Raw genomic sequence first — 17,876 nt, forward strand, 5'->3', positions numbered from 1 at the left:
AATACATGGACTCCTGAGTTACACCACTTGTGGAACTGCTAATTGAGCTTTGTGTTTGATTCTGATCCTAATGTGTTTTTGTATCTGTCTGTCTCTTCAGGATGCATCACCAGGCCATAGTTGCTGCACTTCTGTGCCGTGTATGGAGAGTGCGAAAGCGTGCCCAGCAGAGTGTAAAGAAGCTCCTCTCCTCACTGGGTGGGTCCAGCTTGGCCCATGGCCTTCTGGGAGAACTGCGTGTTGTCATCAACAAACATAAGGTAAATTTTATTAACTCATTAACTTATTATTATTTATTTTTTTTTCCAAAAACGGGGCCAAATGTAAAAACTGCTCCTAATTATTATGACTTAATTATTTTTAAAATTTTGTTTTTTATTATTAATTTTTTTTATTTGCCTCCCTCTTATATAACAGATTTTACCCCCTGAGGCTCTGCAGACAGAGACAGGAGAGCTGACCGATCTTGGCCGGTCTTACATCTCTCCTCGGGTTTTTCTGGAAGCCCTAAGTGTGATATGCTCTGTGACAGGCCAGTGGAATGACCCTGCAGAAGCAGAAAAGCTTGCTCTGGATCTCATTGTAGTCTCTCACCATCCGTCTATAGGTGTGTTGCATATAGGGTGTTGTATGTTTTCACTTTCTACTCTGTCAAACAGATTTGCCTCTCCATTAAGTTACAGTTGTTATTTTAATATAACATCCTGTGAAAAATTACAATCAAATTTTGCATTCTAGCACGTTTCGCACATGTATTTTTTGTTAGCCAAATTCACGTTATAAGTAAATAACATGAATCAAAAAAGTTACATTGAAAGTTGGATGCAACTGGATATTCAGCTAAGTGAATCATACTTAAATATGCTGCCACATGTTAGTACAGGTGTTCAAATACTGTAACCTGTTAATAATTTACTGCTTGGCTGAAACCTACCTTGTGCATCTCCCCTCAAATAAGTCATTAGTCTGTGCCTGTGCTTTTTAAGTCGTTACTGTGATGCTTAAAATATAATTCTATATCTTTCTTTGCTTCCTTGTGTCACAGTGGCTGCCAAATCAGAGCTGTGGCCATTCCTTTTGTCCAGCATGAAGATGGACGCTTCTGAGTTTATTGACGCACACATGGAGAAAATCCTCCCTCTGCTGCTGGATGTGAACACAGATAGCCAGGTCTGGCTCATGAAATTTTTCTCTCTCCCAAAAACATGTGCACTGCTTGTTGATGAAGCTTGTATTTTAAATAAATGATGAACTATATTAATATTAATAGTGAATCAAATGGTTTTTTTCCAAAATCTGTACTGTTGATTAATAACTGACATCAGAAGTTTGGTGAACAAATGTGTCCCAAAAAAAACAAGAGCCATTGGGTTTGTTTTGGAGTTGTAATGGTAATATAGGTAAACATAGTAAAATTTATTTTCTCATCTTTCAGCTCCCATATCGATATATCCCAATTAGTCATAGTAAGGTCTGTGATGCAGCAAATACTGCCCCTTTTCATTTTGTTCAATCAGAATTATTGTGTATAACGGGGTATTACAGGCTAATCTTGTCTATAAGCAAACCAGTTTTGACACGGCCTATAATCATCAACAGTGACTAATCATTTCTAATTGATAGTTTTTGTTGATGATAATTATATCTCTCTTTCTGTAGGCTGTGAGAAATGCTGTCAGCGAACTCTCGGTTCTGTCTTCTGGGAAGCTGCTCCCTCGTGTAATGGATCATGTGATCCAGTGCTTGTCAATTCCAGCATTGACGCAGGTGACGTGTGAGGAGTATGCCATCATGAACACACCAGAGGGGGAGCTGTATGACAAGAGCATCATCATGAGGTATCTGAGCAGATGTCTAGAGCTCATAATGGAACCTAGATGGCAGATAGAGACAAAGTCTTTACAATAACCTGTAGATTTATACTGCTTTTCCCATGCTCCTCCATGCAGCGCCCAGCAGGAGAGCACTAAGAAAGGCAACATGAAGAGAGAGAATAAAGCCTACTCCTTCAAAGAACAGATAATTGAGCTTGAGCTACAGGAGGTGAGAGGCATCTGTGTGATTAGAATTAAGTTTGGAATTGCAGTGTGTCTGAAGCTTGCTACTCTTTCTTTTTTTTTTGGGGGGGGGGGGGGTTTCTGAGAGTTCCAACATGTGCAGTTACCTTCTTATGTCTCTGTCTCCATTCCAGGAGATCAAGAAGAAGAAAGGAATTAAAGATGAGGTTCATCTGACCAGCAAACAGAAAGAGATGATGCAAAACCAGCTGGAGAAAGAGTCTGCCATCAGGAAAAGACTTCAAGGGGTGAGTTGTTTCAACCATTTGAGTATTGAGCATTGGTGCTTAACATGACATTTATTTAATGAATTAACAAGCTGTTATAGTAAGGTTATAATGTTGATATGGATTATTTTTGTTGTACTTTGTGTCACTCGGATCTTTTGATCACGTTCCCTCTCGTTTTCAGTTGGATATGGAGCTGCGGTGTGCGGTGGGTTTATTGGAGGCCACTATGGCTCGTCGGCCTCCTCAGATCTCATGGCAGCTGCCTGGGGTTCTTCAGGCTCTTCTGCCCCTGCTACACTCTCCACTGGCAGCTCCGCGTGTCCAGCAGGTTTTCCTTTACATCGGCACTTGCCTTCTACCCAGAGAGCTGCAGAACCTGGGTATGGTGTTACATAATTGTTTCCTTAGAACTTCATTCTTATTTAGACCGTTGGCACAGGTATAGAGGTTAAACCTAGGCTGACTTTACCTTATTGTTTCAGAGTTTTAGATTTGAATTGTATTCCAGTTTTTTCATTTCCACTCTTTGGGAACATTTAGACAGTTTAGTGTTTTTACACCAAGATCTCCAAGTATTCAGATGCAAATTATTTGGGCTTACTTAAATGGCGGAAGTGGACTAAGGATATGACTAAGCACTGACTGATCATCTCGTTTGCTAATATTACCCACTGATTCACTGCAGTTTTATCAATATTAAAGATTGGCCCTGTGATTGTCGACTTCTAAATGGTAGATATTTATGACTGCGATTCTGTTGTTTAAGTCTGAAAAGTGTGCCCATTCAGCACTCAAAAGTTAAATCAGTAAGAACAAATAATTTTAAACAACTTTATTTCAAAAATATGAAGGTAACATTTTATAGGCTTGTAATTGTTTAGGCCTGTTTATCAGTTATTAGGATATTTTGCATCTTCAAATCAGTGTCTGTATTCACAATGAAACATTCGTAACATCTGGGACCTAATTTGTGCAAAGCAAGCTATATATGGTTTTATTTTGCTTTGATTTATTTGTTAAGGTTTTGATTCTTTTTACTACTTATTGTAGTTCTGGATTACTTCTAATGATCAGTTTCACAATATAAGAAGGCTGTTTTAAATTTGATGAATATGAAGCATGTTTAATAGAAATCTAAACCCTAAGTGTTTACCCTTTTGGATTGTGTTTGCTGTATTCTTTTGTCTCTCTAGCTATGTTGGTGGGTCATGTGACTCTGCGCCTGCTGAAGCCAGAGTGTGAGCTAGACCCTGCGTGGGATCAGGAAGACCTGAACATGGCCACAAAGCGCACTGTCCAGCTGCTGCATGCACGCACTGTCACACAGAAAGAAGGCAAAACTGGTGAGCAAGATTTACTCCTACACACCACGAGTGGACAGTGCCAGTGTTGTTATTACTATGATACATTTGGTTCTCAGCAACTCAAAGTTTAAAAAAAAAAATACTGTGATTATATTGATAACTGATTGGATCTGTCAAAAAATTTTGATACACGCTGTATGTTGTGAAAATATCTTTTGCTATTATTTTGCTATGCTCTTTGTCATATTGTACACTTGAAAGATCCTTGCAGCATCCTGATGAATTAGCTGTACAGATAACCCATTGCTCGAAAATGTGAATTTAGATTTTTGTTTGTGTGTTAATTCTTTGTGTTTCAGTTGTAGGTGTGCGTCCATTTTCGGCACCAGGATTCTCCTTCTGTTTCCCGCTGCTGCAGGCTGTCCTCAGTCAGAACAGTGGAACGTCCAAGGAGACAGAGGTCATGCTGACCCGTGCTCTGCAGACCATCTTGACACACGCACAGCTCCGCTCTGAAACAGATGCTGCCAGCACACTCATAGATGAGGTACACACCAGCAGGAACGGGTAGACATTTGTAGTGAGCTGATGCAAATTTTTTTTTTTTCTTGTTTTAATTTTTTTTTTTTTGGCTGGTTTGTCAGAATGGTCCAGAGCTGCTTCCTCGTGTGAACATGCTGCTGCTGCTGACCAAAGTCATTGGAACTTCTAGACCACGCCTGCAGGTAATAATAATAATGATATTAGGTCACCTGCACTGCTGCTTGTTCAAGCAATTTAACATCACTTTGTCTGTTCTAGGTGCTAGCGGCCAACTGTCTGACTGCTCTGTGTACGAGTGCAAGTGGGCAGGAGGGTTGTACACTGGCAGAGCAGAATGAAATCGATGTACTCCTGGGCGCTCTGATGTCTCCCAGCTTCTCCGTCAGAGACGCTGCCCTGAGGGTCAGTTTCATGTTCCGTCTTAATCTATTTATCTGTACATACTGTCACTTAATTTATTACAATTTCCAACGCAGTAGCCCCCCCCCCCCCCACCCCCCGCTTTCAACACCTTTGCGATACGTCATCTTACTTTTTCCCAGTCTGACAGAGCTCAGTGTGCTTTGAGTCATTCTGACGTGTGTGTCTGTGTGTGTATGTAGGGCCTGCTGGAGCTGCAGCTGGCATTGCCCACAGATAGTGCTGAGCCCGATGGGCTCAATGTGCTTAGAAGGCTGTGGGTGTCTAAATTCGATGTGGAGGAGGAAGGCCGTGTATTGGCAGAGAAGTAAGTAAAACTGCTTTATCCATGCGTCATACTACAACTGTTAGTGTTCTGTTAGGTGCTGTTCACAATGTCTGGAAATGGTACAGCTAGTTTGGCTGAAAATAAGTGGGCACCTGATGACACACCTCTAAGAGGTTGCTGCATGTTCCATTTTAAATACGTTAAAATGGACTCGAATTGTAACATTTACGTTTACACGTGTGGGCACCTTTGTAAGACTTAGTCAGATTCTAGATATCAATCAGACAGGGTGTGCCCAATAATGGCAAAAAACATAATGGTCAATATCGGGATCACAGTTATTTAACATATAATAAGTTTTTACTTCATTCGTTGGCTGAACGTTTGCTTTCAACAGTGAATTTTCATTAAATTTGTAATATACGAAATCAAATAACTTAATATAAAAAGCTAAATTAAATAAGCTATGTATGATATATAAATATACACTTAAAATTTGTTTTTCCAATAATGTTATTTTGTAGTGCATTAGTGCAACCTACTGAAAATTCCCATGCATTTATTCAGCATTTTGGAAAGTTTTAACACAGTCAGCAAATTAGTCCAGGGGAATTAAAGCCTAGCCTACGTTCATTTTATTGTTTAAAAAAACACAAGGCAAAATTTGAGAATCATTGCAAAATGGAATACTTCAGAATAATAATTTTATCTCGGTTTTATTTCTTTTTTCAGATTCATAAGAACCCAAAATAGAAAACAAAAGGAGATTTATTGCCCAGCATTGATTTACCCTAATTATCTTCATTGAACTTTGTTTACCGGACAGTGTGTCATTTTGGAGTGATGATTGAAGATGTTTCACAGTCTATAACATGTACCACTCTCTCAGGCTGTGGCAGACGCTGTGTCTTGAGCTGGTTCCAGAGCTGTGTCCTCTGCTGATTGGAGATGTAACTCATTATGAAGAGACTGTGCGGACAGCAGCAGCAGAAGCTCTGTCCATCGCTGTGAGTCAGTACCAGGACCAATCTGCTACAGTCTTAGCCCAACTGATCGAGATCTACCAGCAGAAACTCTATGTGAGTGTCTCTCTGATCATCCAGCCTGCAAAATCATTCCGCTGCATTAATGATTCGTTTCATTGGATTACTCTGTGGTCTGACGACTGAATTTCATTGCAGAAACAACACGGCTCCCTAATAAGATTCTAAATGATACATCACTGAAATAATGACTGCTCATTTCTGCTGCCATTTTTCATTTGTAGTGGCTGACATGCACCAAATCAGACTCCTTTAACTGCTCAGCTTGTCTTAATGTGTCCTAATCACTGTGGTATAGATCATTTTGATTTGGTCTTAATGAGGGTGGTTTCCATGTGGCCTAGCTTGTTAAGAGGTATTGCATCAGTTTTACAGGGACTAGAATTCAAATCAGAGACGCCAAAGCAGCTTTTCGGAGTGAGTACAAATGGGACATTTAGCCTTGCTATTTGGCAGTTTTCTAATGCAAATATTAACAAGACATGAGAGGAAATGATGAGCATTGCAAGCCGTAATCAGTCCATTGTAGTTGGCACTAGTTCCCCACAGGCCTTGTGTTTCTAGGCCAGGGATGGAAAAGCTTTTCAGCTCAAAGGCTGGTGCAGGTTATGGGGGTGGAAACTAATATACATAAATGACATGCGAAATCTAAGAAGTAAAGATTGCCTACCTACCTTATTCAGTTTTAGTGGGTCACCCTTTTTTGCCAGTGTATCGAAGCTTGACGGTTTAGTTGTGGCAGGATCACAGTTGACAAATTAATATCTGTAGACCTAATAGACTAGAATGTAGCAAAGGTCAGTAGTGTTTTGTGCGCACCATCTAGTTGAATGCTGGATATTGCAAGAAAAAGGTGAAATTAGTGCAGTTTTAGGACGATTCACTAAATACTCAGAGGGCCGGATAAAGCAGCCTAATGGGCCGTAGTTTGCCCACCACTGTTCTAGGCTCTAAAATGGGGGGAAGGTAGGGGGGTATTCATTGAGTCAAATTATTTTGTATTTATCTGGGTGTGCCTGAATTTAAACAATGAGACTCACAAAAAGCAGTATTTAGTTTGCTCCACCACTGAGGCTAAAGAGTTGTGTGTGTACAATTGAAATAGCATAATGCAAAATTGAAGGAGACACTTTGCTTAAATTTTATTTTTCACAGTGAAATTAAAAATAAACAATCAAATGTTCTTCTGCTTGTATTCTGTTTAAATGTAACACATGCCCCTTAACTTTCTGAGAAGTTTCTAGATATTTCTTATAATTATTAAATTATTAGTACACCCACTGGGGAGCTTAAATGAACAAAACCCTGTGCCAAGAATCCGCTAGGGCAAAATTTTGTCCACAAGACACTGGGCTTTAGGATAGTGAAACAGTAACTTTGTGATGAGTGTGAGAGAGTGAATGATTAGTTTTAGATCACCAACATATCAGAACCTGACTTATATTCAAACCTAGTTATTAATTCACTTCATTTTAGCGCAATAGATTAATGAGCAGGTCTCCCCTTTTTATTGGCAGTAGTATACAACCCCTGGCAAAAATTGGTGGATGCTCACCTAGGTTTTAACTTTGTGGTAAAATATCCCAGATAATATACAAAAAAGATTATCTGTACATTCTGGCTTTGAGAAACTTCAAAGTTAAATATTATTTTAAGTTATATAATTAAATTTGATCCATTTCAGTTCAGTCAGTGGCATATATTTTCCAAAAATATGGAAAAATTATGGAATCTCTCAATTCTGCATGGATTTCTAAAATACCAACTTAAGTTTAAAAATCCGAATTAGTCAGCACTTTAAAGGGCGGGTTTACACACTGTGACAGGATTTTCAGCATGGTTAATTGAAGGAAAAATAAAATAAAAATCATAACACTTTAACGTTTTAAGGTCTTTAACACAGAGTGGTTAACGATGTTGGGTTTTCCCTGCCAGCTGTTTGTAAAATTGGATGCAAGTATAAACAAAATGGAAAATGTTATGAAAAGAAAGCATATAGGCAGACCAAGTATGGCATCAAATGGACAGTATAGAAAGCTCAAAGAAATATTTTCATTGCATACAAGTCAAAAAGCTAAAAAGAACAAGTTGATGGAAACAGGAGGCAATGTTTATAGAAATTGGCTACATGAAATGGGGTTAACTTAAAAAAAAAAAAAAATGATGTGGAGTGTTATTTAGTTTGTAAAGTCCATATCACAAAGTATTCAGAGGAACTGAAACAAGAAGGTTTCACGAAGTGCTAATGGTGTTTTTATGATTGCAGTTTTTTTTGCATTCAGTCCTTTTTTTCCCCTCTCCCCCCTCTAATTGGTCTGGAATACAGATGGCACTAATTCATTTTAATTTGTGAAGTTAGTTTCATGAAGTAGCAATGCTAGACTATTGCACAAAAATAGTCTTCTATCATATCTTTGATTTGTCTAAGCTGGCTGAACATCTAAGTGTGATGAAACGTTTTTGTAAAGGTTGAGTGTCAAGTGGAGTCAGAGTCATACTGAGAATTTCTAGAGCAGTAAGACAAAATTAAAGTAGCATATGCTTAATACAACACATTGTTAATTGCAGAGACCACCACCAGTCCTGGACGCTTTGGGACGAGTCATTTCTGAAGCACCCCCTGACCAATGGGAAGCCAGGTAAAGCCCTTGTTGTCTTGTAATTCTCTCTGTGAAATGTGAAGTCTGTGGAGCCTGAGTGAAGGTGTACTATATTTCTACAGGTGTGGAATAGCTCTGGCTTTAAACAAGCTCTCTCAGTACCTGGATGAAGGTCAGGTGACACCTCTCTTCCTGTTCTTTGTGCCAGAAGCACTGAATGACAGGCATGCAGAGGTGCGACGCTGCATGCTGGAGGCAGCATTGGCAGTTCTCAACACCCATGGCAAGGTATGGCACTGCAAACCACAAACTTGCTCTACTGCTGCAGTACCTTAACACTGCTTTACAGTCACATAAGAGAAAGTGTGTGTAGCTAAGACAAAGATGTTTTAATTGTCAGTTTCAAGGACATAAGATTAATACTGATTCACTCGACTATGTATTTGTGTGTTGTATAAAAAATAATCTCAATTTTGTTTATTAATCATAGTAGTTTGAAACTTAGAAAATCATTAGAGATTTTCAACTTTATGGAGCATGGTATCATCCTGTCCCTTTTATTGCAGGACAATGTGAACTCTCTGCTTCCAGTGTTTGAGGAGTTCCTGAAGAACGCTCCTCAGGATGCTAGCTATGACTCTGTTCGCCAGAGTGTGGTCATCCTAATGGGTTCACTGGCCAAACATCTGGACAAAAGTGACCCCAAAGTGAAGCCCATTGTGGCAAAGCTCATCACGGCTCTCTCCACGCCATCACAGCAGGTATAGGGTGTCTTTCAAGTCTGAGGATCTTTTTTCTTTTTGTATTATATAATTTTTAAAAGATCATTTATAAATAACTTTTACAGACTTGGTAAAAACAACAATTATGTTTAAAATCTTAAAAATATATACATCGTCTTACTGGGCTAGATCTACCCAGAATCATTTTTGCTTTTGGCTTTGATACATTACCTCATAATAATAAAATAGATAATTATAATAATAGTAATAATTAGTTTTCTTTTGGTGGAAAATTCCCTTTTCTTCAGATGAGTTATATGATGGTATATGACAGTTTACTCTATATTGCTGTCACACATTTAATCCAGGTTTGAATTTTTACTAGTTATATCTAAAGCATCACCCTGTGAATGTGGTGTGTTTGTTTATATTTACATTAAAGATAAAAATAATTTGACATTTTCCTAAATTTCTAGGTTACTGTTCATAAGTATTAAGTTATGGAATGGCAATAACACAATATAAATGACCTAAAGTTTAATAATAAAAAAGTGTTGGTTAAAATAAGAGAATTTGCGTAGTGCAGAACAAGACTTGTACTTTGATGTATCCACCCTATCAAAATGCAAAACACACATCAGGTGTCCTTTTTTTCCTTCTTGCACTAATGAACTGCAATATTTTTACTTTATTAAATATGCTTCACCTATGGTCCTTCTATTAATAAATTTGAGAATGCATATTTTGTCCACTACTGTGTTTAATGTCTACGGTATTTTAAAAATACCATAATGGCCAAGATGTCAAGTTTTACCGATAACTTTATCCCTGTCCTCTCTGACATCTTTCCTCAGGTTCAGGAATCAGTAGCCAGCTGCCTCCCTCCTCTGGTTCCAGCTATAAAGGAGGATGCTGGAGACATGGTGAAAAAGCTTCTGCAGCTGCTGTTGGAGAGCGATAAGTACGCAGAAAGGAAGGGAGCTGCATATGGTCTAGCTGGGCTGGTGAAGGGACTGGGCATCCTCTCCCTGAAACAACAGGACATCATGACCACACTCACAGAAGCCATCCAGGACAAGAAGAATGCCAGACGCAGAGAGGGTGCGTGGTGTTGGGTAACGTGCTTTGAACCGTGACCCATGGATGTGTGCTCAGATTAATACTCAGGAGTGCAAATAAATCATTTAATTGTATTTCTGTTAGGTGCCCTGTTTGCATTTGAGATGCTGTGTAACATGTTGGGGAAGCTGTTTGAGCCATATGTGGTCCATGTCCTGCCACACCTCCTACTGTGCTTTGGGGATGGAAACCAGTATGTCAGAGAGGTCTGTGTATATTTCAGATTTTCTTAAATATGTAACAATGGTATCTCGCCTGTGTAGGCACTGGGATGAGGCAATCTGAAAATTCGTACACAGTCCTGTTTGAAACTGAACATAACATGAACAGAACATATGAATATTCAATGTTCAAAAAACATTACAAAAGGTGCCACAAACACAAAAATGTCTATTCTAGGAACTGTAACTACATAAGAATGCACACAAGATTTGCTCGTACCATATCACTCTCAGTACATAAATGTGGACACAGCATCTGCACTTCAAAAACCGTGCTAACAAAGTGTTTAAGTGCATGTTTACATCCTGTATTAGCCAATAGAATAAATGGCATGGGGGGAGCAGCTCACATTTTTAGTGCAGATATTGAAAATATAAAAAATCTAAAATTGTTTCTACAGCTTAATTAAACATAACTTATGTTATTAATATATATATACTTAATATATCTGCAGCAAAACTGTATACCTGAAATAAGTATGGGTTAAAACCTGTATGTGGAATACAAAAGTTAAAAATGTTGTGCCAGCTTATCTTCCCTGTTATTAAAAATCATAATCTGATTTCAGTGAAATCCACTATATTAATAAAGAGTATCTTAGGTATTCACATAATGCATTCTTGTCTTTGAGAAATTAGATGCTAAATTTCTGCAAATGCTTAACTAAGGACTTGGCATGATACTGCATTTATGTTTCCAGCTCTAATAAATGCATGAAGCATGTGGGATACTTCTTATTCTTATTTTTATCTTTCTGTCTTTCTGTGCCTTATTCTCTCAGGCAGCAGATGATTGTGCTAAGGCCGTAATGCGGAACCTAAGTGCTCATGGTGTGAAACTGGTGTTGCCCTCTCTTCTTGTAGCATTGGAGGAAGAGTCATGGAGAACCAAAGCAGGTCAGTGCTCAGTCAGCATTTAGCACAGTCAAGTGGTCTCCAGTCTTATTCACAAAAGGTTGATGTGACTTCAGGTTTGCATTCCACACAAGCAGGAGTACATCTGATATCTTTAATCAGTTAATCTCCATTCAGGTTATCAGGTGTGCTCCTGCTTTGTTAGAATGAAAACCTGGAACCAGGACTTCCGGGTTAGCACAGTTAGAGGATGAAGGTGTAACTAAAGAGCTCCCGGTCAAACTCAAGAAAAACATTTTTGAAAGTTCTCTTGAACAAAATCCCAACTCTGAGTCAGAAATCAGTGAAGGGCTGAATGACATGGCTTGGGCTATACTAGTTATTAGCAAACAGATAAGTAGCCTAAATTCTTACTTTAAGACTAGCCTAGTGGAGCTTAGAGACAAATTTAAGAAAGATATAAAAGGCCAGCTCGAAAGTCTAAGGGAAGATATTGCTCAGAAATTACAACAGACTAATGCAGACCTCCAGAAACAAGGCACCAGACTTGAAGAAGCAGTGAAAATATGCTCACCCCCAATATTCTTCAACATATAAATATAAGCTCTCTTTCCTGTTGGATTATTACTGTGACATGTTGAATTACAGTGCTAACTACTTGTGGTATCTAAAGTTAATTTTCTTCTATGTCTTCAAGTGAAAGTGTTATGAATTTCACTTGTGATTATTAGAGTTATAACATTCAAAAGGTATAAGTTATATATAGACCTAAGACTGGACAGACTTTGTTATACTGGCTAAGGATTGCTTTAAAGCTTACTTAAGAGGGGCCCCTTGTAGTTGTGGGACCTTCCCACTTGACTCAGGTCCATTTGGGTTGATATCAGACCCCAGCCTTGAAAGTCACTTTCAGGTTGCCTTTGTCAGAAGTGAACTTTTACAATCTGGTGCTTAACCCTAGGCTGAATTCTTCAAATGTTAGGTGACATATGGAACAATATATTAGAAGAACTAAACATGATAGATGTCTGGAGAGAATTATACCCAAAGAATAGGGGCTATACATATTATTCAGCACCACACACACCCTATTCTATATTAGACAACTTTTTCATGCTTGCGAATGACAGACAAATATTCCACAGAAAGTATAGATATGTCAGGTCATTCAGCTGTATGTCTTAGTTTAAATTCAAACACCATAAAAACACACACACACACACATATATATATATATATATATATATATATATATATATTTTTTTTTTAAGTACTTGGAAGATTTGGGTTTTCAGAAAATCTTAACTGCATTGGAAGCCTATATTCACCGATCTAGTTTGGCTGAAGCAAAAATCAAATTCAAATTGTGGTTTAACTTAAACTTAGTTAAATGGCGATTTAAGTCCTGAACTCATAAAGGGCTGATGGCTTACTGTACATTAACAAAAATGTATTCTCATTCCAATATTTGAAAAATCCTTTAGCTTGGCCAACCAAGATTTCTTCTGCTATCTACAACTTTGACACTATTATTTAAAAGGGATAGAAGGCCCCAGTTTTCAGAGGGAAGAGAACTCTCTAATTATTTGTTTTAGCGTTAAGAACTTAACATTAATATACCAGCCAAGACCTGGGGAAACAAGTGGAAAACAAATCACAACTACAGGTTCTAAGATGTGGCATGAATTTTGCTGGAAAATGTAATTTTTTAAGGTAATATCAGTGTAGTGTACTACACCCCAGTCTTGCTGGAGACAGTGTGGTGTCATTTAATGTTGGACAGACTCATGTTTTGGGTCTGTACCAAAATTACATACTACTGGGACCATGTTGGAACTTATATTAGCTGTGTTTAAAAATATGACATTCCCAAAACCTGTTTGGTTATCTACTTGGGGAAGTATAGCAGGTAGAGATGGATATTAACTGCAGGTGTTGTTAGCAGCCAGTAAGAAGGTTTAAAACATGTTAATTGCTCCAACTAGATCCCCCAGCAGTCAAAGAGTGGAAAGAAATTGTCCATGAAATATATAATATGGAAAAGCTCACATTTGCTCTGAGATAAAAAAAATATATATTTTTGAAGAGAGGTGGGAGAAATGGCAAACCTATACCAATTCTCAACTTCAAGGATTAATATAGAGGGGTGTTGCTAGGTCATTAATTTCAAATATGCATCAGCACTGTTTTATTTTATATAATATTTTATCTCTTGCTTTATGTAACTCATGTTTGATCCTGGCATGTCGGCAACCTTGGAGAAGTACAGTAAATTTGTATTTTGTTTTATAGACATTTTGTATGACTGGAAACTTTGTTGCAGCAACTTTCATGACATATTGCACTCTCACATCTGTCTCCTAAATCTGTGTACAGGCTCAGTGGAGTTGTTGGGTGCCATGGCACATTGTGCACCAAAGCAGCTGTCCTCATGTCTGCCCAGCATCGTCCCCAAGCTAACAGAGGTGCTGACGGACTCGCACGTCAAAGTGCAGAAGGCCGGCCAGCAGGCCCTGAGACAGATTGGCTCTGTCATCCGCAATCCTGAGATCCAGGGTAAGAGATTGGGATTTTATGGCTCACATAATTTTACATAAGATCTTGATACGTTCCTGTCATATTTTTAGAGCAGTTCTAGAAAATGAACACTAAAACTAAAAGGTGCATGAAGATTAGTTTATTTCAGTTTTATGATGTTTGAGAAAGGAAATGTTGCGTCATCATAATTTAGAGCTGCAGCAAGGATAAAAATAAAATGCATGGGTTTTAAAACAAAAAAAAAACCTATACATTATATTGCCGAAATTATTCACTCTAGGCATGCAGACTTCTACAAACATTTGTGAAAAAATGTGTTGCTCTCAGGAGCTCAGTGAATTCTAGCATAGGACTGTGATAGGATGCACAACAGCAACTTGGCCACAAAGTGGTAGACCATATAAAATGACAGAGAGGGTACTACTTATTTCCAGTGAAAGGAACTCTTAATGATTCAGCATACTAAAAGATTTTGGACAGTTGAGGGATGACGCTCAAGTTCATATGTGTGCAAAGGCAGATGAGCGAATACTTTTGCCAATATAGTGTATGAAACACGATACAGTAAAATTAAATACCATTTACTCGTTAAATACCATTTACTAATATGGCGTTTACCTGGCCCACCCCTTTTCTACAGTAAATTCTACCCTACTTGGAAATTTTAGATTAATGAGGATTTGAAGGAAATTAGTCACAGAAACGTTACTTAGGTCAGGTTCTCCAACACATCCCAAAGGTACTGGCTGAGTCCTTAATTGAATGTGGGATCTGTTTCGGAGCTGCCCATTAAACTTCTCTATCAGCGTTAGATGTACCTTGAATTTAAGTGTTTAAAAGTATGAATATAGTTTAGTAATAGTCCAGTAAGATAATGAAGTGGTTTAGAACATCATTATTAATTCAGCCAGCAGGCTTTCACAATGACAGTTAAAATATTTTAGTACAGATTGGTTATTAGTTCTAATTTGTTTTTGACTTTTTTCTGAACTCCTTTCTCAACTCAGCTATTACCCGCATTCTGCTGGACGCACTGACTGACCCATCCCATAAGACGCAGTGTTGTCTGCAGACTCTTTTGGAGACAAAATTTGTTCACTTCATTGACGCACCTTCACTGGCTCTCATCATGCCCATCGTCCAGCGGGCCTTCCAGGACCGCTCCACTGACACACGGAAGATGGCTGCTCAGATTATCGGAAACATGTACTCTCTCACTGACCAAAAGGTATGATTTGACCTCAGATTTTATCTGATGTGTAGTTTTCCAAATGTAGTGATTTGCTTTGACCTTGCCACCTGCTTTTTTTCAGTGCCTTTATTTATTTTTATTGTACTTGGTTTTTGTGTGCAGGACCTGTCTCCATACCTGCCTAGTGTGATTCCTGGACTCAAAACATCTCTACTGGACCCTGTGCCAGAGGTCTGTCTCTCCCCTTTCTCCCCAGCTGACCACCTATAAATTTTGTTTCCCCCTGATATATATATTTGATTATTGTATGTATGTAATATATTTATATATATATATGTGTGTGTATGTTTATTGTGACACACAGTAATTAATACCCTTTAGCCTTGTACTGTAACATAAGCATGGAATGAACCAAAAGATTGTTTTTTTTATATGGCAACTAATGTTCCAATTCCATTGGTGTATTTACGCGATCCACTTTTGCTGTGTGTGGGCAGGTCCGCACAGTGTCAGCAAAGGCTCTTGGTGCCATGGTGAAGGGCATGGGCGAGTCCTGCTTTGATGACCTACTGCCCTGGTTGATGGAAACCCTTGCTTCGGAACAGAGCTCTGTGGACCGTTCTGGAGCAGCACAGGGTGAGAAATACTGAAATATGTACCAGCAGGGGGCAGCAAATGTGCTGCATTTACATGTGTTATTACACAGCAGGATTTCTTTCAGAATTATATATATATATATATATATATATATATATATATATATATATATATATATATATATATATATATATATATATATATATATATATATAATTTATAATAATTTATTATTATATTATTTATATTTATTTTTTTTTAAACCATACCTCTGTTTTGTTTCAGCTCATTTATTAGCACTATACTTATCTGATTTTTGAACTGTTGTTGATTAGCTGTTTATAAAAATGTGTATATATTTTCTTTGTTCTTAGGTCTGGCAGAGGTGATGGCTGGTTTAGGAGTTGAAAAGCTGGATAAGTTGATGCCTGACGTGGTCCAGACAGCTAGCAAAGTGGACATCGCCTCTCATGTCCGAGACGGCTATATCATGATGTTCATTTACCTCCCGCTCACTTTCGGGGACAAATTTACGCCTTATGTGGGTCCCATCATTCCCTGTATCCTCAAGGTATGGCACAAACACTGGGACTCTGGAGTCCTATACTTAAGAATAACTCGAAATTGAAAGAATTACAGTTATACCATTATTGATGTGCTCACATTACCTGAGAATTTTAAACTTCTGACACTGATCTGATCCAAATTTTAATGGATTCAGTCTGGGGTATGTTATTCTCTAATATAAACAATGTATTATCCATAACCCGGAGCTGTTAGGCAAAGTTTTTGAAGTTTTAGAAGCTTGCATGTCCAATTAACAACAGCAAAATCAGTCAAAATAACAGCTTGCCTTATTGCGATTAAATTTTAAAAAATCCAACAACATTTTGTGTTTTAACAATGATATGGTTAATATTTTGTTCATTCAGAGTAGTGGTTAAAAGTCACAAACATATTACCTATGCTGTTCATGTGTTTTCTTATTCGGAACAGTGACATAAACTGAATATAACTTTTGTTTTTACTATATTTTATTACTTCTTTACATAGCAAGAAGATTTCTGTAATGTAGTTAATGAAAATGTTTGTTGTCTTGTGCAAATAAACTGGTTTTATTATTTTGTCAATGTATGTGTACAGGCTCTGGCTGATGAGAATGAGTATGTGAGAGATACAGCCCTGAAAGCTGGTCAGCGAATCATCAGCATGTACGCAGAGACGGCTATCGCACTCCTGCTGCCAGAACTGGAACAAGGACTGTTTGATGACCTCTGGAGAATCAGGTGGGCACATGAACAGGCTGAGAATTTTATTTCATTTTATTTGTCTGCATGAATTTTATACTTCATCATTCATTACACTTGCAGTTAATTGTCGTCATAGCATTAGAGTACCTCTGAATAATAAAGCTTTAAAAAAAAAAAAAAAAACTCTGTGGCCCCAGGTTCAGTTCAGTGCAGTTGCTAGGAGACCTGCTGTTCCACATCTCAGGGGTTTCAGGGAAGATGACAACAGAAACAGCATCTGAGGATGACAACTTTGGCACAGCGCAGTCCAACAAGGTACAAGCTTGTGCTCTGCTGTGACAGACTCAGAAGGCATGAGTTAACATGATAGTGAGGCTTTGAATATGAAGACATTGTGCTTTTCAGGCCATTATTGGTGCCCTGGGAGCAGAGAGAAGGAACCGCGTGCTGTCTGGACTCTACATGGGCCGCTCAGACACGCAGCTGGTGGTCAGACAGGCCTCACTGCACGTGTGGAAGATTGTGGTGTCTAACACACCACGTACACTCCGAGAGATTCTGCCTACGCTTTTCAGCCTGCTGTTGGGCTTCCTGGCATCTACATGCCCTGACAAGAGAACGGTACACACATTACATTTACTGCATTTAGCAGATGCTCTTATCCAGAGCGACTCACAAAAGTGCTTAATGTTTGGACATAAAGCTTTACAAAGTCTTCAATTATGGCAATTGTATCGTACACTTTAATTTGTAGCCAGTTGGGTATCTATGACATGTTGTTGCTCATTTAGTATTTTTATTTAAAAAAAAAAAAAAACTTGTAAAGTTTTGAATTCTGGAAAAAAGTATTATAGAATGATTTTTTTTTTAAACCTCTCTACAACTTACACTTTTCTGAGAAGGCTTTGCACTAGATG

The 17,876-nt window shown here is 38.2% G+C and overlaps 1 protein-coding gene across 1 annotated transcript in view; it reads left to right on the forward strand.

Annotated features, from left to right (window-relative positions):
• The window catches only part of gcn1 (GCN1 activator of EIF2AK4), a 40,488-nt gene that overhangs the window by 8,170 nt on the left and 14,442 nt on the right, over positions 1–17,876 (forward strand). Inside the window, exons 18-44 of the mRNA XM_066643506.1 lie at positions 101–260; positions 418–607; positions 1,046–1,170; positions 1,660–1,838; positions 1,950–2,043; positions 2,192–2,305; positions 2,469–2,667; positions 3,481–3,630; positions 3,951–4,138; positions 4,236–4,316; positions 4,393–4,536; positions 4,737–4,861; positions 5,712–5,901; positions 8,434–8,504; positions 8,588–8,753; positions 9,032–9,226; positions 10,042–10,288; positions 10,391–10,512; positions 11,310–11,424; positions 13,759–13,938; positions 14,928–15,148; positions 15,275–15,343; positions 15,610–15,748; positions 16,084–16,280; positions 16,853–16,995; positions 17,157–17,274; positions 17,365–17,580. Coding sequence (XP_066499603.1) covers positions 101–260; positions 418–607; positions 1,046–1,170; positions 1,660–1,838; positions 1,950–2,043; positions 2,192–2,305; positions 2,469–2,667; positions 3,481–3,630; positions 3,951–4,138; positions 4,236–4,316; positions 4,393–4,536; positions 4,737–4,861; positions 5,712–5,901; positions 8,434–8,504; positions 8,588–8,753; positions 9,032–9,226; positions 10,042–10,288; positions 10,391–10,512; positions 11,310–11,424; positions 13,759–13,938; positions 14,928–15,148; positions 15,275–15,343; positions 15,610–15,748; positions 16,084–16,280; positions 16,853–16,995; positions 17,157–17,274; positions 17,365–17,580 — 4,138 coding nt within the window. The remainder of the gene's footprint in view (positions 1–100; positions 261–417; positions 608–1,045; positions 1,171–1,659; positions 1,839–1,949; positions 2,044–2,191; positions 2,306–2,468; positions 2,668–3,480; positions 3,631–3,950; positions 4,139–4,235; positions 4,317–4,392; positions 4,537–4,736; positions 4,862–5,711; positions 5,902–8,433; positions 8,505–8,587; positions 8,754–9,031; positions 9,227–10,041; positions 10,289–10,390; positions 10,513–11,309; positions 11,425–13,758; positions 13,939–14,927; positions 15,149–15,274; positions 15,344–15,609; positions 15,749–16,083; positions 16,281–16,852; positions 16,996–17,156; positions 17,275–17,364; positions 17,581–17,876) is intronic.

This window comes from Hoplias malabaricus, chromosome 14, assembly GCF_029633855.1.
Source record: "Hoplias malabaricus isolate fHopMal1 chromosome 14, fHopMal1.hap1, whole genome shotgun sequence".
NCBI classification, from domain to species: Eukaryota; Metazoa; Chordata; class Actinopteri; order Characiformes; family Erythrinidae; genus Hoplias; species Hoplias malabaricus.